The following is a 15,312-nucleotide window of genomic DNA, read 5'->3' on the forward strand; positions in this document are numbered from 1 at the left end:
CCACTATAGAACTTGACTCCATTTTTTAGTTTCTCTAATGACTGTCTAGAATTTCAGGACCTAAAAGACATTAAAAGCAAGACTTTAACTTCCAGTCTACTCTCCCTGCAAAAATGATGAGTTGGATGCAGTATCATTACAAAGAGAGCATAACCTGAAATATCGTTCCACTTTCAGGCCCTTCTTTATGGACTTACACCCTTCAAAGTATAGGTTTGCTGGTTTGTTGGGGTTTTTTAATGATCATACACAGAAAAGGTTGTAATTCTGGGCTGCGTAAGGTCATTAGAGGAGAGTGCCTCCAAGTGCCAAGAAGCATTTACAGCAGAAACCCTCTCTTACTAGTGACAGTTTAAAAAAAGTCAGACTGGAGCTAAGTATCTGATTTGGTTCCTTGAACATCTGCTAAGCTTTATATATGGGCACAGTTAATTCTAGGCATGAAACCGGATAGGAGAAAATCAGCCTAGGACTAACTACTAAAGAAAAAATAGTAAAGGCTTCAATGCAGACTAAAAACTGACTCTGTGCAGCCAGCTCATGCTGGCTGAGTTCTACAGAGTGCAGTTGGATGTGCTGTCCTGCTGCGTCAGGCCATTAGTGCGGTCCAGCGAATTAACACAATTTAGTACTGTGTTAGAATTAGGTAACTGCTGAATAACTTAAAATTACTGCAATGAATTATGGTTTGGAATTATTCTTTTTTGTCACTAAGTATCTGATTTGGTCACTTTAATTACATGGGCTATAAGGGGAAAATGGCATTGATACAGCTCATTAACAGTTCACAGAGCTCACTAATTAGTACATCAGATGCAAAGAGGCTGCAGAGCACACGTGCGCTAACCCTTGGTAACAGCTGCTCACAGCTCTAACAAGAACACAAGCTCACCTGCTAAAGCCATGGTAGGGGGTGTCATGGTTTAACCCCAGCCAGCAACTAAGCCCCACCCAGCCGCTCGCTCACTCCCCCCCTCAGTGGGATGGGGGAGAGAATCGGAAGGGTAAAAGTGAGAAAACCCGTGGATTCAGATAAAGACACTTTAACAGATAAAGCAAAAGCTGCGCACGCAAGCAAAGCAAAACAAGGAATTCATTCACTGCTTCCTATCGGCAGGCAGGTGTTCAGCCATCTCCAGGAAAGCAGGGCTCCATCACGCCTAACGGTGACTTGGACAAATGCCATCGCTCCGAACGTCCCCCCCTTCCCCCTTCTTCCCCCAGCTTTCTATGCCGAGCATGACGCCATATGGTGTGGGATGTCCCTTGGGTCAGTTGGGGTCAGCTGTCCCAGCTGTGTCCCCTCCCAGCTTCTTGTGCCCCCCCAGCCTGCTCGCTGGTGGGGTGGGGTGAGAGGCAGAAAAGGCCTTGACTGTGTGTCAGCACTGCTCAGCAGTAACGAAAACATCCCCGTGTTATCAACACTGTTTCCAGCACAAATCCAAAACACAGCCCCATACTAGCTACTAGGAAGAAAATTAACTCTACCCCAGCCAAAACCAGCACAGGGGATGCTCTCCTGAACTCAGCTGTCAGAAGGCACAGATGGGACTTGCTCCATGTTTGGAGATGAGTTGTACTTGCTCACAAACTCCCAGCAACAGGCTTTGTTTCAGCCCCCCAGAGCATACAACCATTTGCAAGAGTTGTATTTCAGAGTTGGACTTGTAATTTTAAGACTACACATAATGAGATAAAAAAGGGCAGAAAGTGCACATGAATTAGGCCTTTATCTCAGTAGAGTAAATTCTTCAGCAGTAAGCTGCCAGCATCCAAAGCCAGACATGGGAGAAGGGCTTTAGTTGCTCAATCTTCAGTGTATGACTTGAACAATTCAGCTGTACCTGTTGCCACTTGCCCACCTGTTAAATTCAGTTAATGATGCTTGTTATGTGCTGCTTGGAGAGCCAAGGATGACAAATGCCCTGCAAGCCCATAACTAACAGATGGGTATAACTGCCCATTTCTGGCCTGCTGTCATTCTTTGCCATTCGCCAATTAACGTAACTGCAAGCTTCAGAAAGCATCACAGGTTTCCTGTAACAAATACATTACCTCCCATCCCTCCAGACACCTCAAGTAAGTCTCAAGGTTAGTCCATCGTACTGTCCCAACACAAGGTAAACTTCTTGTTCCTTCCACATTTTTCTTTCAATCCTGACATCAAAGCTATGCAGTTGTAGGTCATTCCCCCAGCCTCTCTGGAGCTTGGATCCGTTTTAAAATCAACATGAATCTGCATGAAAGAGCAAATAATGCTACCAAGTGAGTCACTGCAAGCTGGACTTCACCAAAATACAGTGCTTTGTTAAGAGTGACAGAATTACAGCCCATAAAATCATAGTAACAAGCACTTCAGCATTGCCTTACAGGATTGCAGCAAATAATTGAAGTAATTTGCCTAGACTGCTAGATGGACTGATACTCTGTTCAAAGCTGCTACAGGGAGAAGTCCACAGCAGCCAAAATGCATGTCCCTTTTCAAGTACTTTGCTGCACTGGCTTCAGAGTGATAACCTTCAGTGTATCCTGAATTCCCGAAGGCATGTGCACAAAAGGATCCAAGTCACAGCAGAAAGCCCACAGGGCCTGTGATCAGTGGATGGACTCCATCCTGGGTATAAACTGATGATCTGGCACCTAAGAGCTCCATTGCTCTGCCAGAACTTTTAAAGTTACCGACCAGATGAAAAATGTCACCAGTTTGTCCAATATTTTAAAACCAGAATTCAGTCAGTTTTCTAGTAAAGGTGCAATGAGACTCAGGGGAGGGTTTTGTTTGTTTATTGGGGTCTTTTTTCTTTTGTTTTGGGTTGGGGGGGAACAGACTGATACTGACTTAAAGAAACATAGATTAAAATGAGGATTCCAGAGCCAGTATTTCCCTGGTAGACTTCAGCTTTGCACTGGCTCTTGCAGTCTTCTTGCATTTGCTTAGGTTAATCTACACGTTAGTTCAAATGGACAAACCCAACTTCTATTAATTTCTCATGTCCCAGCTGTGTAGCACTAATTAAAGAAAGAGTTCAAGAGTTCATTCACATTTAGGTAGACTCCAACCTCAAGAAAGTATGACTGCTGCTTAAAAAATGTCTATGAAAGCTTAGCAGAATACTGTCTTAATTTGCACTACTTCATTTAACAGAGAATAGCCACTTGTATTTTACCATAAGCACTGTGCCGAGAGTATGCCACTCAATAGCATGCAGTTAATTCAGTACAGTCAGCTAACATCCATCCTCACTGGTGTGGAGACATTAGTGAGAGCATTAAGAGGAACTTTTCCTTTGCCGACCATAGGGCATTGACAGTTCCCCAGATAAACATTACTCGATAAGTAAAGGGACAACTTAATCTCCTACATTAATGTTACTGGAGAGAAATACCACTGGTTTTACCGTATTGATATTTGGAATTGAAACGAGTTACATTATTTTCAGTAAAGGGCAAAAAAACCACTATTCATTCCAATAGCTTGAACTTTCACTGGTATTTCTGACGGCACTTGATGAAGTCAGACAAGAAGATAATAGGAACAGTCCATCAACTTCCATGGTATACCTAAAACTACACAAACATCAAATTAAGATGTCAGTCTCAGGTGCAGACCTTACATCTGTTACTTTCTTCCAAGTGTTTCCACAAACACTGCAAAATGTTAATTTATCACTGATCTAACTTCAGGATAATGCCCATATACACCAGCAGGAGAATCACCTTCACACTGTAACGAATTGATGATGAAAAGGCATCAAAGCCATGAACAACTAAATTTCACCTGCTTACAATTGGGTTTTCTTTTCCTTTCACTGCCTTTACAATCATTCTTGGCATACCCTTTCGTATGCAGAGCAGCTCTGTACAGACCTTTGTCTAACAAAGGAAGAGCAAACAGTGACAATGCAGAACTGGGACCCACAACTGGCAGAAGTGAGGGAAGTGTTTGAGATAAAAGCAGAAGAAAAAGGGTGTTCTGGTCAGGTTTGCATTAGACTTGTTAAAATGAAAACTCCATCTTCAGAACAAGATAGCAAATGGGTAAGAACCACTTGTTTATTAGTTAACTCAGTTTATGAAAAAAGGCAAATTTGGAGTCTCATTGTTTTGCTTAACAAACTAAGCCCATCTTCCAAAGAAGAACGTGGAAGGTAATTTACCAGAAAACATATGCTGGGAAGCACAAGAAAAGCTGTTCCTGCTCCTAAAAAGGGCCACCATCAACACAGGAATTTCATACTCCAAATCATGATCTGCATAATCTCCCATCTTCTACCTCTTAGAGAAAAACTGGAACAGTTCTTAGGCTTGTTTTTTGGGATTTTGGTGGGGTTTTTTTGGAACCAAATTAGGCTGTCTTCTGTTTCTCTCCACGCAATCCTAAAGATTAGATTTGCCTACTTTTAAGATACACAAACCTCCAGATTTCCCAGCCTAGTTTAGAATCGTAGCTTGGGCTATGAGCGATACCCAAAACAAACTCAGATGCTGCCCCAAAACGAAACTCGGATAGGAAAAGCAGTGTGATGAAAAGTGGGGGGCCATGGGAAAGATATCAGACCCTTGCTTCTCCATCCTGTTTTCACAAGGCAGAAATTAAGATACCTTAAGAGAAGAAAGAAAATGTAATCCCACCGTGTGAGTTGCAAAACCTCCTTTTAACTCATCCTGAATACAGTGCTAAGCACCCTGGTCCTCTAACACATATATCACGCAAGGTGAGCAGCTCCCAAATGACAAGCACTGCTCACTTTTCTCCAACTCAACTACTTTGCTTTGAGGATCTTTGCTTCAATTCCAGAGGTAACCCCATCAAGACACCTACTGACTTGGACTCAGATCCCATTAACTTCATGCCAGAGGAAATCCAAAGGGGACTTGCTTATGGGCTGGTAGACCCAATGCCAGCAGCCAGATGGAGCTGCATTAGGTCTTGAATGACATTTACTGGTATTCCTCCCCGTATCAGCTCAAGGATAAAAGCTCAAACTTTCTAAGCAATGTCCTGGATCCTATCCCTGCTGCCACTGACAAGTTCCAAGCCGTAAGAAATCTTAATATCTGTGAATATGTTCCAACACCTTATTTAAAAGTTTTCTAAAAATATGAATATCCAGTGGGCTTAATATCTTGCAGGTTGAAGTTGGTACATAAGAAATCTGTTCAGTTTTTCTCTGCCTCAATGCTTCCAGACTGAAAGGAGCTATATAGGTGAACACTAGAGTTTGATTGATAAAGCTGCTTCAAATGTAGATATAGGCAGACAACTTTTCCTTCTCCTTCCCCCCCCAGCCTTACATCATTCTTGTTTCCAGTTTTCACAACTCATACACTAAAATACTCTTTTAGTATACCACTTTCTGGCACGCTTATTCAAGCTCCAATCTCTCTAACCATATGGTTCTAGTCCTGCAGATTGTCTCTCCCTCATTTTACCTCTCCTCCCACAGGGTTTCACAGAAACAGTGCTATGCAAAACTTGTAAAAGTACATGTCATTTTAAACGTTCAACACCAATCCTCTCAATGAAGTTTCTACAGAAGTCAGTTTAATTAAAATCAAGAACAGAAAACCCTGAAAGCTTCATCTCTTTTTAGCTTTTGACAATCAAAAATTTCCACTGGGGGGGGAAAAAAATAAAAAGCTGACGTGGACAAGTCCAAAACTTTATACAAAATTTTTTCCAAACTTCTAAGCATGAATCAGAACTTTTCCCATCGAGTCCTAAAGCAAGTGCATGCAGTAAGCATTAATACTATACTTTCTGAGGAACAGTCTACAGCACAAATTGTTGTATTTTCCAACTTAAATCTAGTATATGGCCACTGTCCAACATGTAAATTCTCATGCAATACTCAGGTACAAAAGAGATTAACATCCTCCTAATTTTAGGTGAATTTTTCACTTATTTTCTAAATATTTAAAAAAATCTTCAATATTGCAGGTAAAGCATTAATCAAAGTAAGCAGCAGTCCAGAAACCTAAGAACGGTTTTTCAGTGTTTTTAAATCATTCCAGAAATATCTAAGTACTGCACACATTACTCCACTTCAGCAAGCATTTCCTGGAAACAAGCAACTAGTTACAAAGTTGTGAAGAAGTCAGCTCCCTCCTCTGCCACAAACTGAAGACTAAACTATTACAAATTCCTGTTATGGGGTTGGCGAGGAGAGCCCTAGTTCTGCATTGGAGGACACCACTTACACCACATTCCTTCACACTGATGTGATTAAGAGTTTTTGGGCTAGTCAGACCCATCAAGCAAAGAAAATTGACACGCACAGATCTAGTTTCTGTCCTTAACAAGGTTAATACTAAAGAGGGAACACGTCTACTGTTGTAGTTCCAGCAGTCACATCTTTCAAAAGAGACCCTGTTACAGTTACCTACTAGTTTTTACTTCCCTGATTTCACTATAATCAAGATTTTACTGAATTTGGTTAAGCTGGTTCAGATCAGTGTTAAACAGTGTTCAGAAGAACAGCACCCACGCAAACTTTTTTGACTATATGTTAATGTGATCCTTGCACCAGTGAGATCAACGGTATCAACGTAGTTGCTTTCAGAAGTACGACTTCTGATTTTTCTCCTTCCCTTCACTCCAAGAAGTCAAGTCCTACTTGGCAGCCACATTGAGCACTTGCATAAGGCCACCCCTGTAATAAGAAATCACTTAGTCATGCCCAAGTTGATTTGGAGAGGCGCAAAAAATCAAATTATGCTGCCCCATCAGTGGGGGCAAGGACACTGAGGAAGAAAGGCTGAATCCCCTGACCCACATGCTTCCCAGCACAGCCAGGAAAGTGGCCTGCAGAAGGAGTGGTTGGAAAGAAGAGGTCTGGACTGAGCTTAGTTCATCTTCAGCTCTTCGAATAATCTTGTTGCTAGAGGTATGGGCAGAAGTTTATCCATCTTTAACAAAGGTGGTGAAAGCCATCGTTTAAAACTCCATTCTACACATTTGTTCCCAGAAGATCTGTCCCAATCAGACGATAGTGGCAGAAACCCCCCAGGCAGGACTGCAGGAACACACCAGATGCTGGACAACCCGGTGCTTGCCATGACTGAAACCCTGGAGGACACTGGCTGATCTTCGTGTCCTTAGGGAATTCCCATGGGCAAACACAAGCAGTATCAGAATTGCACTTTTGGGCTTCAGCTGCTAAAACCCCGCTAACCCTCACATTGGATGCTCGGACCTCTTTCTTGGATCCAGCCCAAATTTCCATGGAGGACCCACTCTAATAGACCGATGAGGCTGATCATTCCTTGCATATCAAGGAGGTGCCTCCAACATATGGGGTTACACACAACCCCAAGAGCAGGCTGTGCAGACTGCGGATTTAATTAGAAGTGTTGTTAAACAGATACGACTGCAAGAACAGTTCTGTGCCTCGCCTCATAAGTGCAAAGTGGAAGATACCTCATGAGACAGGATTCTGCAAAAATCTGTTAGCAGCGTTTCCTTTGCCAGACAGAGGTACAAGAAACAGATTGCTAGGTAAAAAAATTCCACTTTACTCCTCTCTTCCTCTCCGTGAGCTTTATTCTCTGACAAACAGATACAGAAGTCTCTGCAGAGACCTGCATTTTTAGGGACAGACACTTAGCTGTTAGCACAGCTCCATTAAAATCGATGGATCCTCCCAAATGAGTGTTTTTAATAGCCTGTAATAATTTGATAGTAATACAAACTTGCGGAGCAGACTCCCAGACCTCCACATGCAGGAAATACCTTCATAAAATCATGGCAATGATAAAATAAATCAGGCTGCCTGTTAATAATAGCCAATTTTGAGAGTTCCACACATTATTTTTAGTGTGCAGATTGTTTTTCTGGGCCATAAACATCCTGTGTATCTAGTTAGCAATAGTATATGTTCTAGAAAGATAAATACTTTGTAAGGCTTTTCTAACAAACAACAAATTGCCAGGACTATTTGTTTTAAGTACTTCTGTCATGCAGAAGCAGTAATCTATGTATATTAATTCAGCAGCATATGCTGTCCTACACTGTTCTAATTTTAATAACCCTGCCTTTTATAGAAAAAAACTTCATCCTCTTCTAGAATACAGGTCACCTTAATTTTCATATGCAAGTTATTTCAGCATTTCCTAGTCTGCTTTTAGATACGTACAATTGTTAGTGTTTTCTTGAATCCTTTGTGAAAACATGCATTTAAGCTTGGGAAGGCTACTTCCACATTTGCAAGAGCCAAAGTTCTTTTACAGCTCCAATTCTTGCATCTTCACCATGACATTAAGAAACAGACAACCTGAAGTAACATGTTGCGAATAGCCAGGGAACAGAAATAGTTTCAATGTTAGAGAGAAGTTTGCTGAAGCAGAAAGCATCACAACTGTTACACTTTCTTTGCTTTATAATGAAAGAAATAAGTATGCAAACAACTGTACATTCAATTTTTTAACCATAATTCATTCCTTATTTCAACCTGGATTTACATTGGATTATAGCATAGACCTCTTATATCAAAAGTCTTCCGGAATAAAGACATTTTAAGAGCTTTATTAGCAAGACAGAGAAAGATTGCTTCAGCATTGGTAAGTTTGTGACAGAGGGAAGAGCACAAACTACTGTAGATGGTTCCACCTCTATTTTTAACCCTTAAAATTTTAAAAGATTCTGTCTATCCTTGCTGTTGGATTTTTCCTGGAGGATTGTTCAGTAACACAGTCTCCTCACATTGCCTGTGCAGAGCTTTGATCCACCTTGTACCACAGCAGATCAAGCATCACAGTACACAGAATGAAGCTCACATTTTGACATACCTGTTCTATTAATGAGTTTGAAAGTGATACAATCTGAGAAATGGGGATACAATGGAAATACTTGCACACAAGCCAGATGCGTTCATAGTAGACAAAGCTTGGGAGAAAGAGTGCAGTCATAGTTGTATTGTCTTAAGGTATGTTCAAAAAGGTATCCCACCCCTCCCGGAAAGCAGCAACACGTAAGTCACCACAGCCAAACCCTCTATCGGGAGGAAGGTGCTTAGTTTCCAGGCAAGCCAGCCAGAATGTTTTTGGAAGCCAGTGATTTCTAGTCAATCAAGTATTGTGCAGAACCAAGCCAGACTCTACAAGGCTTTGCATAGCTATGAATATGTACAACTCCTTAACAGAGACACCTCTGCTCACCACCAGCACATCTCAGCTGGTTCTCTGAGGCACTTCTGTTTGATCAGCACTGTTTTGCTTTTAGCTACAAACAGCTCAAGGCAGTTGCTGTTCATCGAAGAGATTGTTTCCCTCTGACACTAACAGTACTTCATCACTTAATGCAACAAGACACTCCAAGTGTGTTACTGGCATACCAGAAACTAGGGGCTGACAGCTAACCCCATGGCATCTTGCTCCAGCAGTCTCCCATACATCAAGAGGCAGGGACAGGCCAGATGCCTGCAAACTCCGGAGGGTCTTCCGAGGGGAACAGCATTGTCTTCAAAGCCCTGCGTGCAGGAAGGCAGCCGGCACCCTCCCGGTGCCACACCATCAGCACTCCCAACACTGCTGCCTGTACCCTGAGGAACAGGCTTCAGGAACATCACCTGCCTTCACTTTGAGCCTCCAGCACTTACTTCTGCCTACACCTTGACAATGGCAGTAGAGGATATCCTTAGAGCAGCTTCTGTGCCGCATAATCCTTGCTCAAATTGAAACGTGGCTTCCAGCAAGCCTGAGTTTAGGTGTGGACGCAGGAAGGGTAAGCTAAGCCTTAACAACAGGGAGTTCAATAGAAGTGTTAGACTGCAACCAGCACACACCGCTGGGAGCCTCCCACCCCATGAGGAGAGGTGGGCTGGCTGCACCTCAAAGACGACTATCAAGTGCCCCTTTCCTTTTAAAGCTCTTCAGGCTCACCAAAGGTCCTCTATTTCAAAGATTTCTTCCTGTTTTGATTTTTAATTGTTATTTGAACACTCAGTTGAGCCAGTCCAAACTACAATGAAGGCCCAAGTGTGTTCACAAGCAGTGCACATCCACCCATCCTTAAAATGGAAACGCAAGAACTGGCCTTTTCATTAAGGAGAGGAAACATCTGCTTAATATATTCCCCCTCAGAAAGGTCACATCTGTATCACAGAACAAGACATTATTTGAAAATCATAAGCACAAAAAAGCATTTTTAGGTACAGAGGCCATAAAATGACTCCCCTGCTTCAGATATCTATATAAAGCACTTAATCAAATGAAAGGTGATTGCAAGCAAAAGCACTCAGCACAACAGAGCATCTTCTTTCCCAAAACATAGGTCCAGTGGTCACTAGTGGTCACTGATGGAAGCGCTGCTCACAGAGCAAAGCTGATTTTTTTTTTGTTTTAAGGAACTCTGGAAGGTTGTGCTTTTACACTGTCAGCAGTTTTCTAGCACACAACCTCATCGGTGTCACTGCTAATGACATAACAGAGGGAGACCATTGGCTGAGGGAATTATTTTTCTCCCTAAGGATGGAAAGAATCTGGAAGAGTGCGCTTTCTCCTGAATATATTTGGCTCTGCAGAAGACACATGTGATACAAATGTTGCTATGGAAACTATTCTATTAAATAATATTAAATTAAATTTACATATTTAAAGTGTGCAAAAACAGTCCAGGTATAAAACCAATTAGCCTAAATTCAATCTTGAAATTACAAAGTAGGGCCTACCAGAATTGTCCTTTTTCTTTTAAAAGAGGTCTGGTTTTGAGCAAGCTGCTTCTCTGCACCCCTTTCTTTCCAAACCTAGCACCTGCACCCCAGTTACTCAGAAAAGTCATTTCTTGAGATAATTTGTAGATACAAGCTCTGTTCTTAGTTCCCTTGGTGATGGAATTACCATACTGTTAGAGAGAAAAACCCAGGAGCTGAATTCAGTCTGAAAAGACAATGCACTGATTACAGCTGTGCCACCATAGTATTGGAATGTATTTTAATAACTCCCACTTACATCTCACCACACACAGAGTATTGAAATCCCTCTCAATTAAACAGGAGTCCTACACGGGACTAGAGTAGGCTTGTTCTTCCTAATGTTTTCAGGGCATGGGAAAGTTCTTCAAAAGTTAGTATTTTAAGGTCTAAAGTATTTTTTTCCCTTCCCACTTCCAGCTCCTGGGTGTCCAACAGCCCTCCACAACGTAGCTACCAGAACACAAGCTGTTTGCATGGTTCCTTCCCCTCTGAAGAAGCCAAGCTCCCATTAGCCACTGAATAAGATTGAATTCAAGCTCTTCCTAAAGCCGGGTGGCAGCCCCAGGTGCTCAGCCAGCTTCAGCACCGGCCGTGCACATACGCACCTGCAGCAAGGAGGAAAATGCACAAAGGAGAAAGGACACGTTTTAGCTGGGGCTGCGTACTGAGAAGTGGGTGCTGACAGTCACACTGCTGCCACAAGCAACACAAGCTTGTCCTGCATTTAAAAAACTCGGGTTAATCATAATTACCCGCTTCTACTTGGGTGTTGTAAGCCAGGACACTGGGCTTTTAAGCTGCTTAAAGAAAATACAAGTTACAGGAAGAAATCTGCAGCCATGTTTCAACCATCTGTTCTTAAGTAGTGGGCCAATACTCTAAACTGAAAACTACAAGGACAGAAAAGCATTAGTGCTGATGAAACTACTTCTTTCCAAACAAATGGAGCAGCAAGGTTTGAATAGGTCACCTCTCCCACGTAGCACAGGCCCCCGTCACCAGACCTAAAGCAGTGACAGCCAGATCACAGCAGCTACTGGCTTCCCTTTCCACAGCACTGGAAAGCCGCTGGGACAGTACGCCCAGAGCCAAGGGCAGCGTAGGGCAACAAACCCGGGGCTCTTCTTTTTAACAAATCTATGGCCACGGGAACTCTCTGGAACTTTGCTTGGGCTCCTTCACAACAGCACTTTCCATCACCCCTTTCACACTTTCCAGCCATTGATAACGATACAAACCTTTGGAATTAGAAGGAATGAGATCGAATAAAGAAACCGGCTTTTCAAAGAAAGCATTTAACATTAGTTCCATTTCCATGGACTCAGTGTCATTCTCCATGTCTTCCTCTGTTTTTGCATTCAGCTGTCAAACACGCTTCTATGAGAGGGCACTGAACACTTCGTCACCACCACCACCCCCCTTCAAAGTGTTTTGGAAAGCCTTAATAAAGGAAAGGCACAGGCATTAACAGAATTTACACCTATCTCAGAGTTAGATGTGCCTTATTCACATGCCCATTGGGTTTCACTGTTACGGAAAGGTGTGTCAAAAGTTTAATCTTACTCTTTATTTATGCTGGAGCAAACTGAATACTAATATACATCCAGTAATGAAAGGATAGTTATGATACACTAATTCTGGCAAATTTACTACAAGTTCTCTCATAATGATGTTATCTCCATCTGTCACAGAACCATGCGGTTCTTAAAAGAATGAACTATGCCTGCAAGTCCAGGTACAAGAAAAATAGCATCTTCCATTTAGAGATGCCTGCTGGAATACTTTAAAATGCTTTCCAGTTTCCAAACAAGTCAGGGAGATGCAAGTTACCAAAACTGTAGAGAAGCCATTGAACATGGATATAGCACGAGAATGAAACTATAATTGTAATGAGTCAGCAAAAGCTTTCAGATGACCGCGCACACCCCCCCACAATAAATCTTGATGCAAAACTCACGCTATGAACAATTCAGAATTGCCAACCCATCAGTTCTCAGTAAACACAAGAAATTAATTACTTTCCTGTCCTGAGAGACAGATACATCAATTAAAGCACACACAAAGCCTCCCTCCAGTTTGCGTCCCCCTTAAGCCACGTTGGCTCAGTAAGGAGGTGTGGAGCATGCAAGTCCCATTACTGGAGCGGCTCTGGTAGCTTGCTCAGGGGAGCAGGCAGCAGCAGCCCATGAACTGTAGGGTCAGACCATGCTTTAAGAGAGCATATGCCAGGCAAGGTACTGTACGGAACTGGCCCACCACTGTTGCCTATCTAGTGCCTACAACCGAAACTAGGAACATGCCACGATAGTAAAAGAACAGACTTAAAAGAAGTTTAAAATTAAATAAGGAGCTAAAGGGGGCTTTTTGGATTTCCACTTTGTGCAACTCAAATGCAATGAACTTAGAAGCCCTACATATATCACCAGGTCTTCACCTGTCCCACTCAGGGCCTTAAAGCCCCGATTTGTAGAAGCCCCTTCCTAGGAACCCCAGGACTGGAGCAGCTACAGAGCGCTCTCAGCCCTCACCCCTGCCCAAAGTTTCCCCGCACCCACAGACCCTCAGCCCCGAGGGCACTGGCACCTCCAACCCCGCCTTCCTCCGGCCACCCCCTTCCTCGCCGGTGGTCAGCGTCCTCCGCGCTCCCTTTCGCGGCAGCCGCACAGCCCCGGCCCAAAGTTGGCGGCGGCTGCCCGGCTCCGGGCGCTCCGGGGAGCTCACCACGAAGGGCAGAGCCGGGAGGTGGAGGCAAGCAGAGCCTTCCCGGCAGGCAGCATCCCCATCTCCCAACGGGAGAGAGGAGGAAAAAAAAAAAATGTATATATATAATGCATCTATATATATATATATATATGCGCATTTAGGTGCCTTTATTCTTCTCCCCCTCCCCCCAATTTTTTTGTTTCGTGTCTCCCCTGCGGAGACACCCACTGAGCTCAGTTTGCAAGAAGAGGAGGACAAAGGAGGGGAAGAAAAAAGAAAAAAAAGAAAAAAAGCCCAAAGGCAGGTGCCCCTCGGGCGAGCCCGGGAGGGGGCCGGCACTCACCCCCAGCCGCCTGCTCCGGATGCGCACGTAGCCCTGCTTCACGATGTCGTTGAAATTGGAGGCCATCCTTCCCCGGGAAAGTTGGAGCGGCCGGCGCCGCTCAGCCAGCCCGCATGGCGCGCAGCAGCAGCCTCCGGAGCCGCGCCCCGCTCCGCGCCGCCCCGCGGAGCGCCCCGGCCGGGCGGGCCGGGCCGTGGGAAGGGCCGCCGGCAGCGCCCGCCCCGCGCCCTCCCTCTCACACCCCCGCGTCCCCCGCAGCCTCCCCGGCCGGGGCGGCCGCGCCCCGGCACCCCTGCCCTGCCATCCCCGCCGCCCTCGGGAGGGCCTGCGGTCCGCGCTCCCCAAAGTCAGTTTCGGGGAGCAAAACGCTGAGGGCTCCCCCCAGTTCCCACCGTCACCGGCTGTTTCGAGAGCTGCGCTAACGGCTGCCTACATGTTTTGTGCCACCCCACGTTGTACCAAGCACGTAGTTTCCTCCAGCTGCGGGGGGGTCTGCCGGGAATAACCAGATCTGCCCCGCCGTGCTGAGGCGATGCGGCTCTGACCTGTGGTTTTACCCGGGAAAGTGCGTTTCCCAGAAAGTCTTTCAGATGCCTGAAAGTCTGCCAAGTGGCACAGCTCCAGAATCTCCTTCTAAAGACTGGTAACCTGAGCTGTTGTCCTCTGGTGCACTTGGTGTCGTGGAAATGTCACACGGGCGTATGCTGCATTTTCTAGGCAATGTGCGGTTGCGGTAACGAAAGATTTTGCCTGGCGCTGGGCCCCGGGCTTGCCTTCTGCGTCCCCCGAGTTCTCCTTTTCCAAGAACACGCAAATATTGCCAAGCGCGCATCGAGCCCTGGAGAGCAGGGCTCCAGTGACTCCGCTTGCTCTACACGGGTTACCTGGTAGTGGTACGCTATAAATACTATGTCCTGGAAAGAGGGACTGTTCATCTCTTCGTAACATCTTTTAATAGCATTACGAATATAGGCAGTCTGAGGAGGTCAGCCAGATAGATGACTTTGACTTTGAGAATTATCATGCCATGGAAATTACAAACGGGGTAGTAAGGAGAAAGGCAGAGCAGAGAATCACCTCGCAGCTGTGCCAAGCGCAGGGTGACGTGGAAGTGATGCCCGTTTTTATTTAGTTGTTCAATGACCACAAAACTCACCTAATGTATAAAACTGGCCCCTTTCTGGTTTAAATATGTAGCTTCTTCATTTTAGGAGCAGCCAGAAATGATGGTGGTTGCTCTGCTGTGGTAACAGCATGGTGCTTTCAGTTCTTGCTTGAAGAGGTGATTATGCTTTGCAAGGCTTTACGAAATATTAATTGATGGAGTGGATTACAGAGATAGAGTGTAAAACTCTCTAGCTGAAGGGCTAATTCACTTAGGATGAAGGAGACAAGTCTGCAGTCCTTGCCTCAGAGTCTACTTTATTATTTTACACTTCCCTCGCCTTTTCACTGAGCTATTTTACAGAATGCATAAAACAGAACAGCTTCAGCTAGAAATGACAAAAACTTCCACACCCATGCACCAAAATACACCAGAAATGAGAAGAATATTCCGAGACAAGTCCGTCCACT

The 15,312-nt window shown here is 44.4% G+C and overlaps 1 protein-coding gene across 2 annotated transcripts in view; it reads right to left on the reverse strand.

The window, feature by feature from the left end:
• DOK5 (docking protein 5) overlaps nt 1-13,886 on the reverse strand; it is a 46,197-nt gene extending 32,311 nt beyond the window's left edge. For both annotated transcript variants that reach the window (XM_076351772.1, XM_076351771.1), the window contains exon 1: nt 13,738-13,886. In XM_076351772.1, coding sequence (XP_076207887.1) covers nt 13,738-13,803 — 66 coding nt within the window. In that variant the 5' untranslated portion in view covers nt 13,804-13,886. The remainder of the gene's footprint in view (nt 1-13,737) is intronic.
• Nucleotides 13,887-15,312: the final 1,426 nt, after the last annotated feature.

This window comes from Aptenodytes patagonicus, chromosome 14 (genome assembly GCF_965638725.1).
Source record: "Aptenodytes patagonicus chromosome 14, bAptPat1.pri.cur, whole genome shotgun sequence".
In the NCBI taxonomy this organism is placed as follows: Eukaryota; Metazoa; Chordata; class Aves; order Sphenisciformes; family Spheniscidae; genus Aptenodytes; species Aptenodytes patagonicus.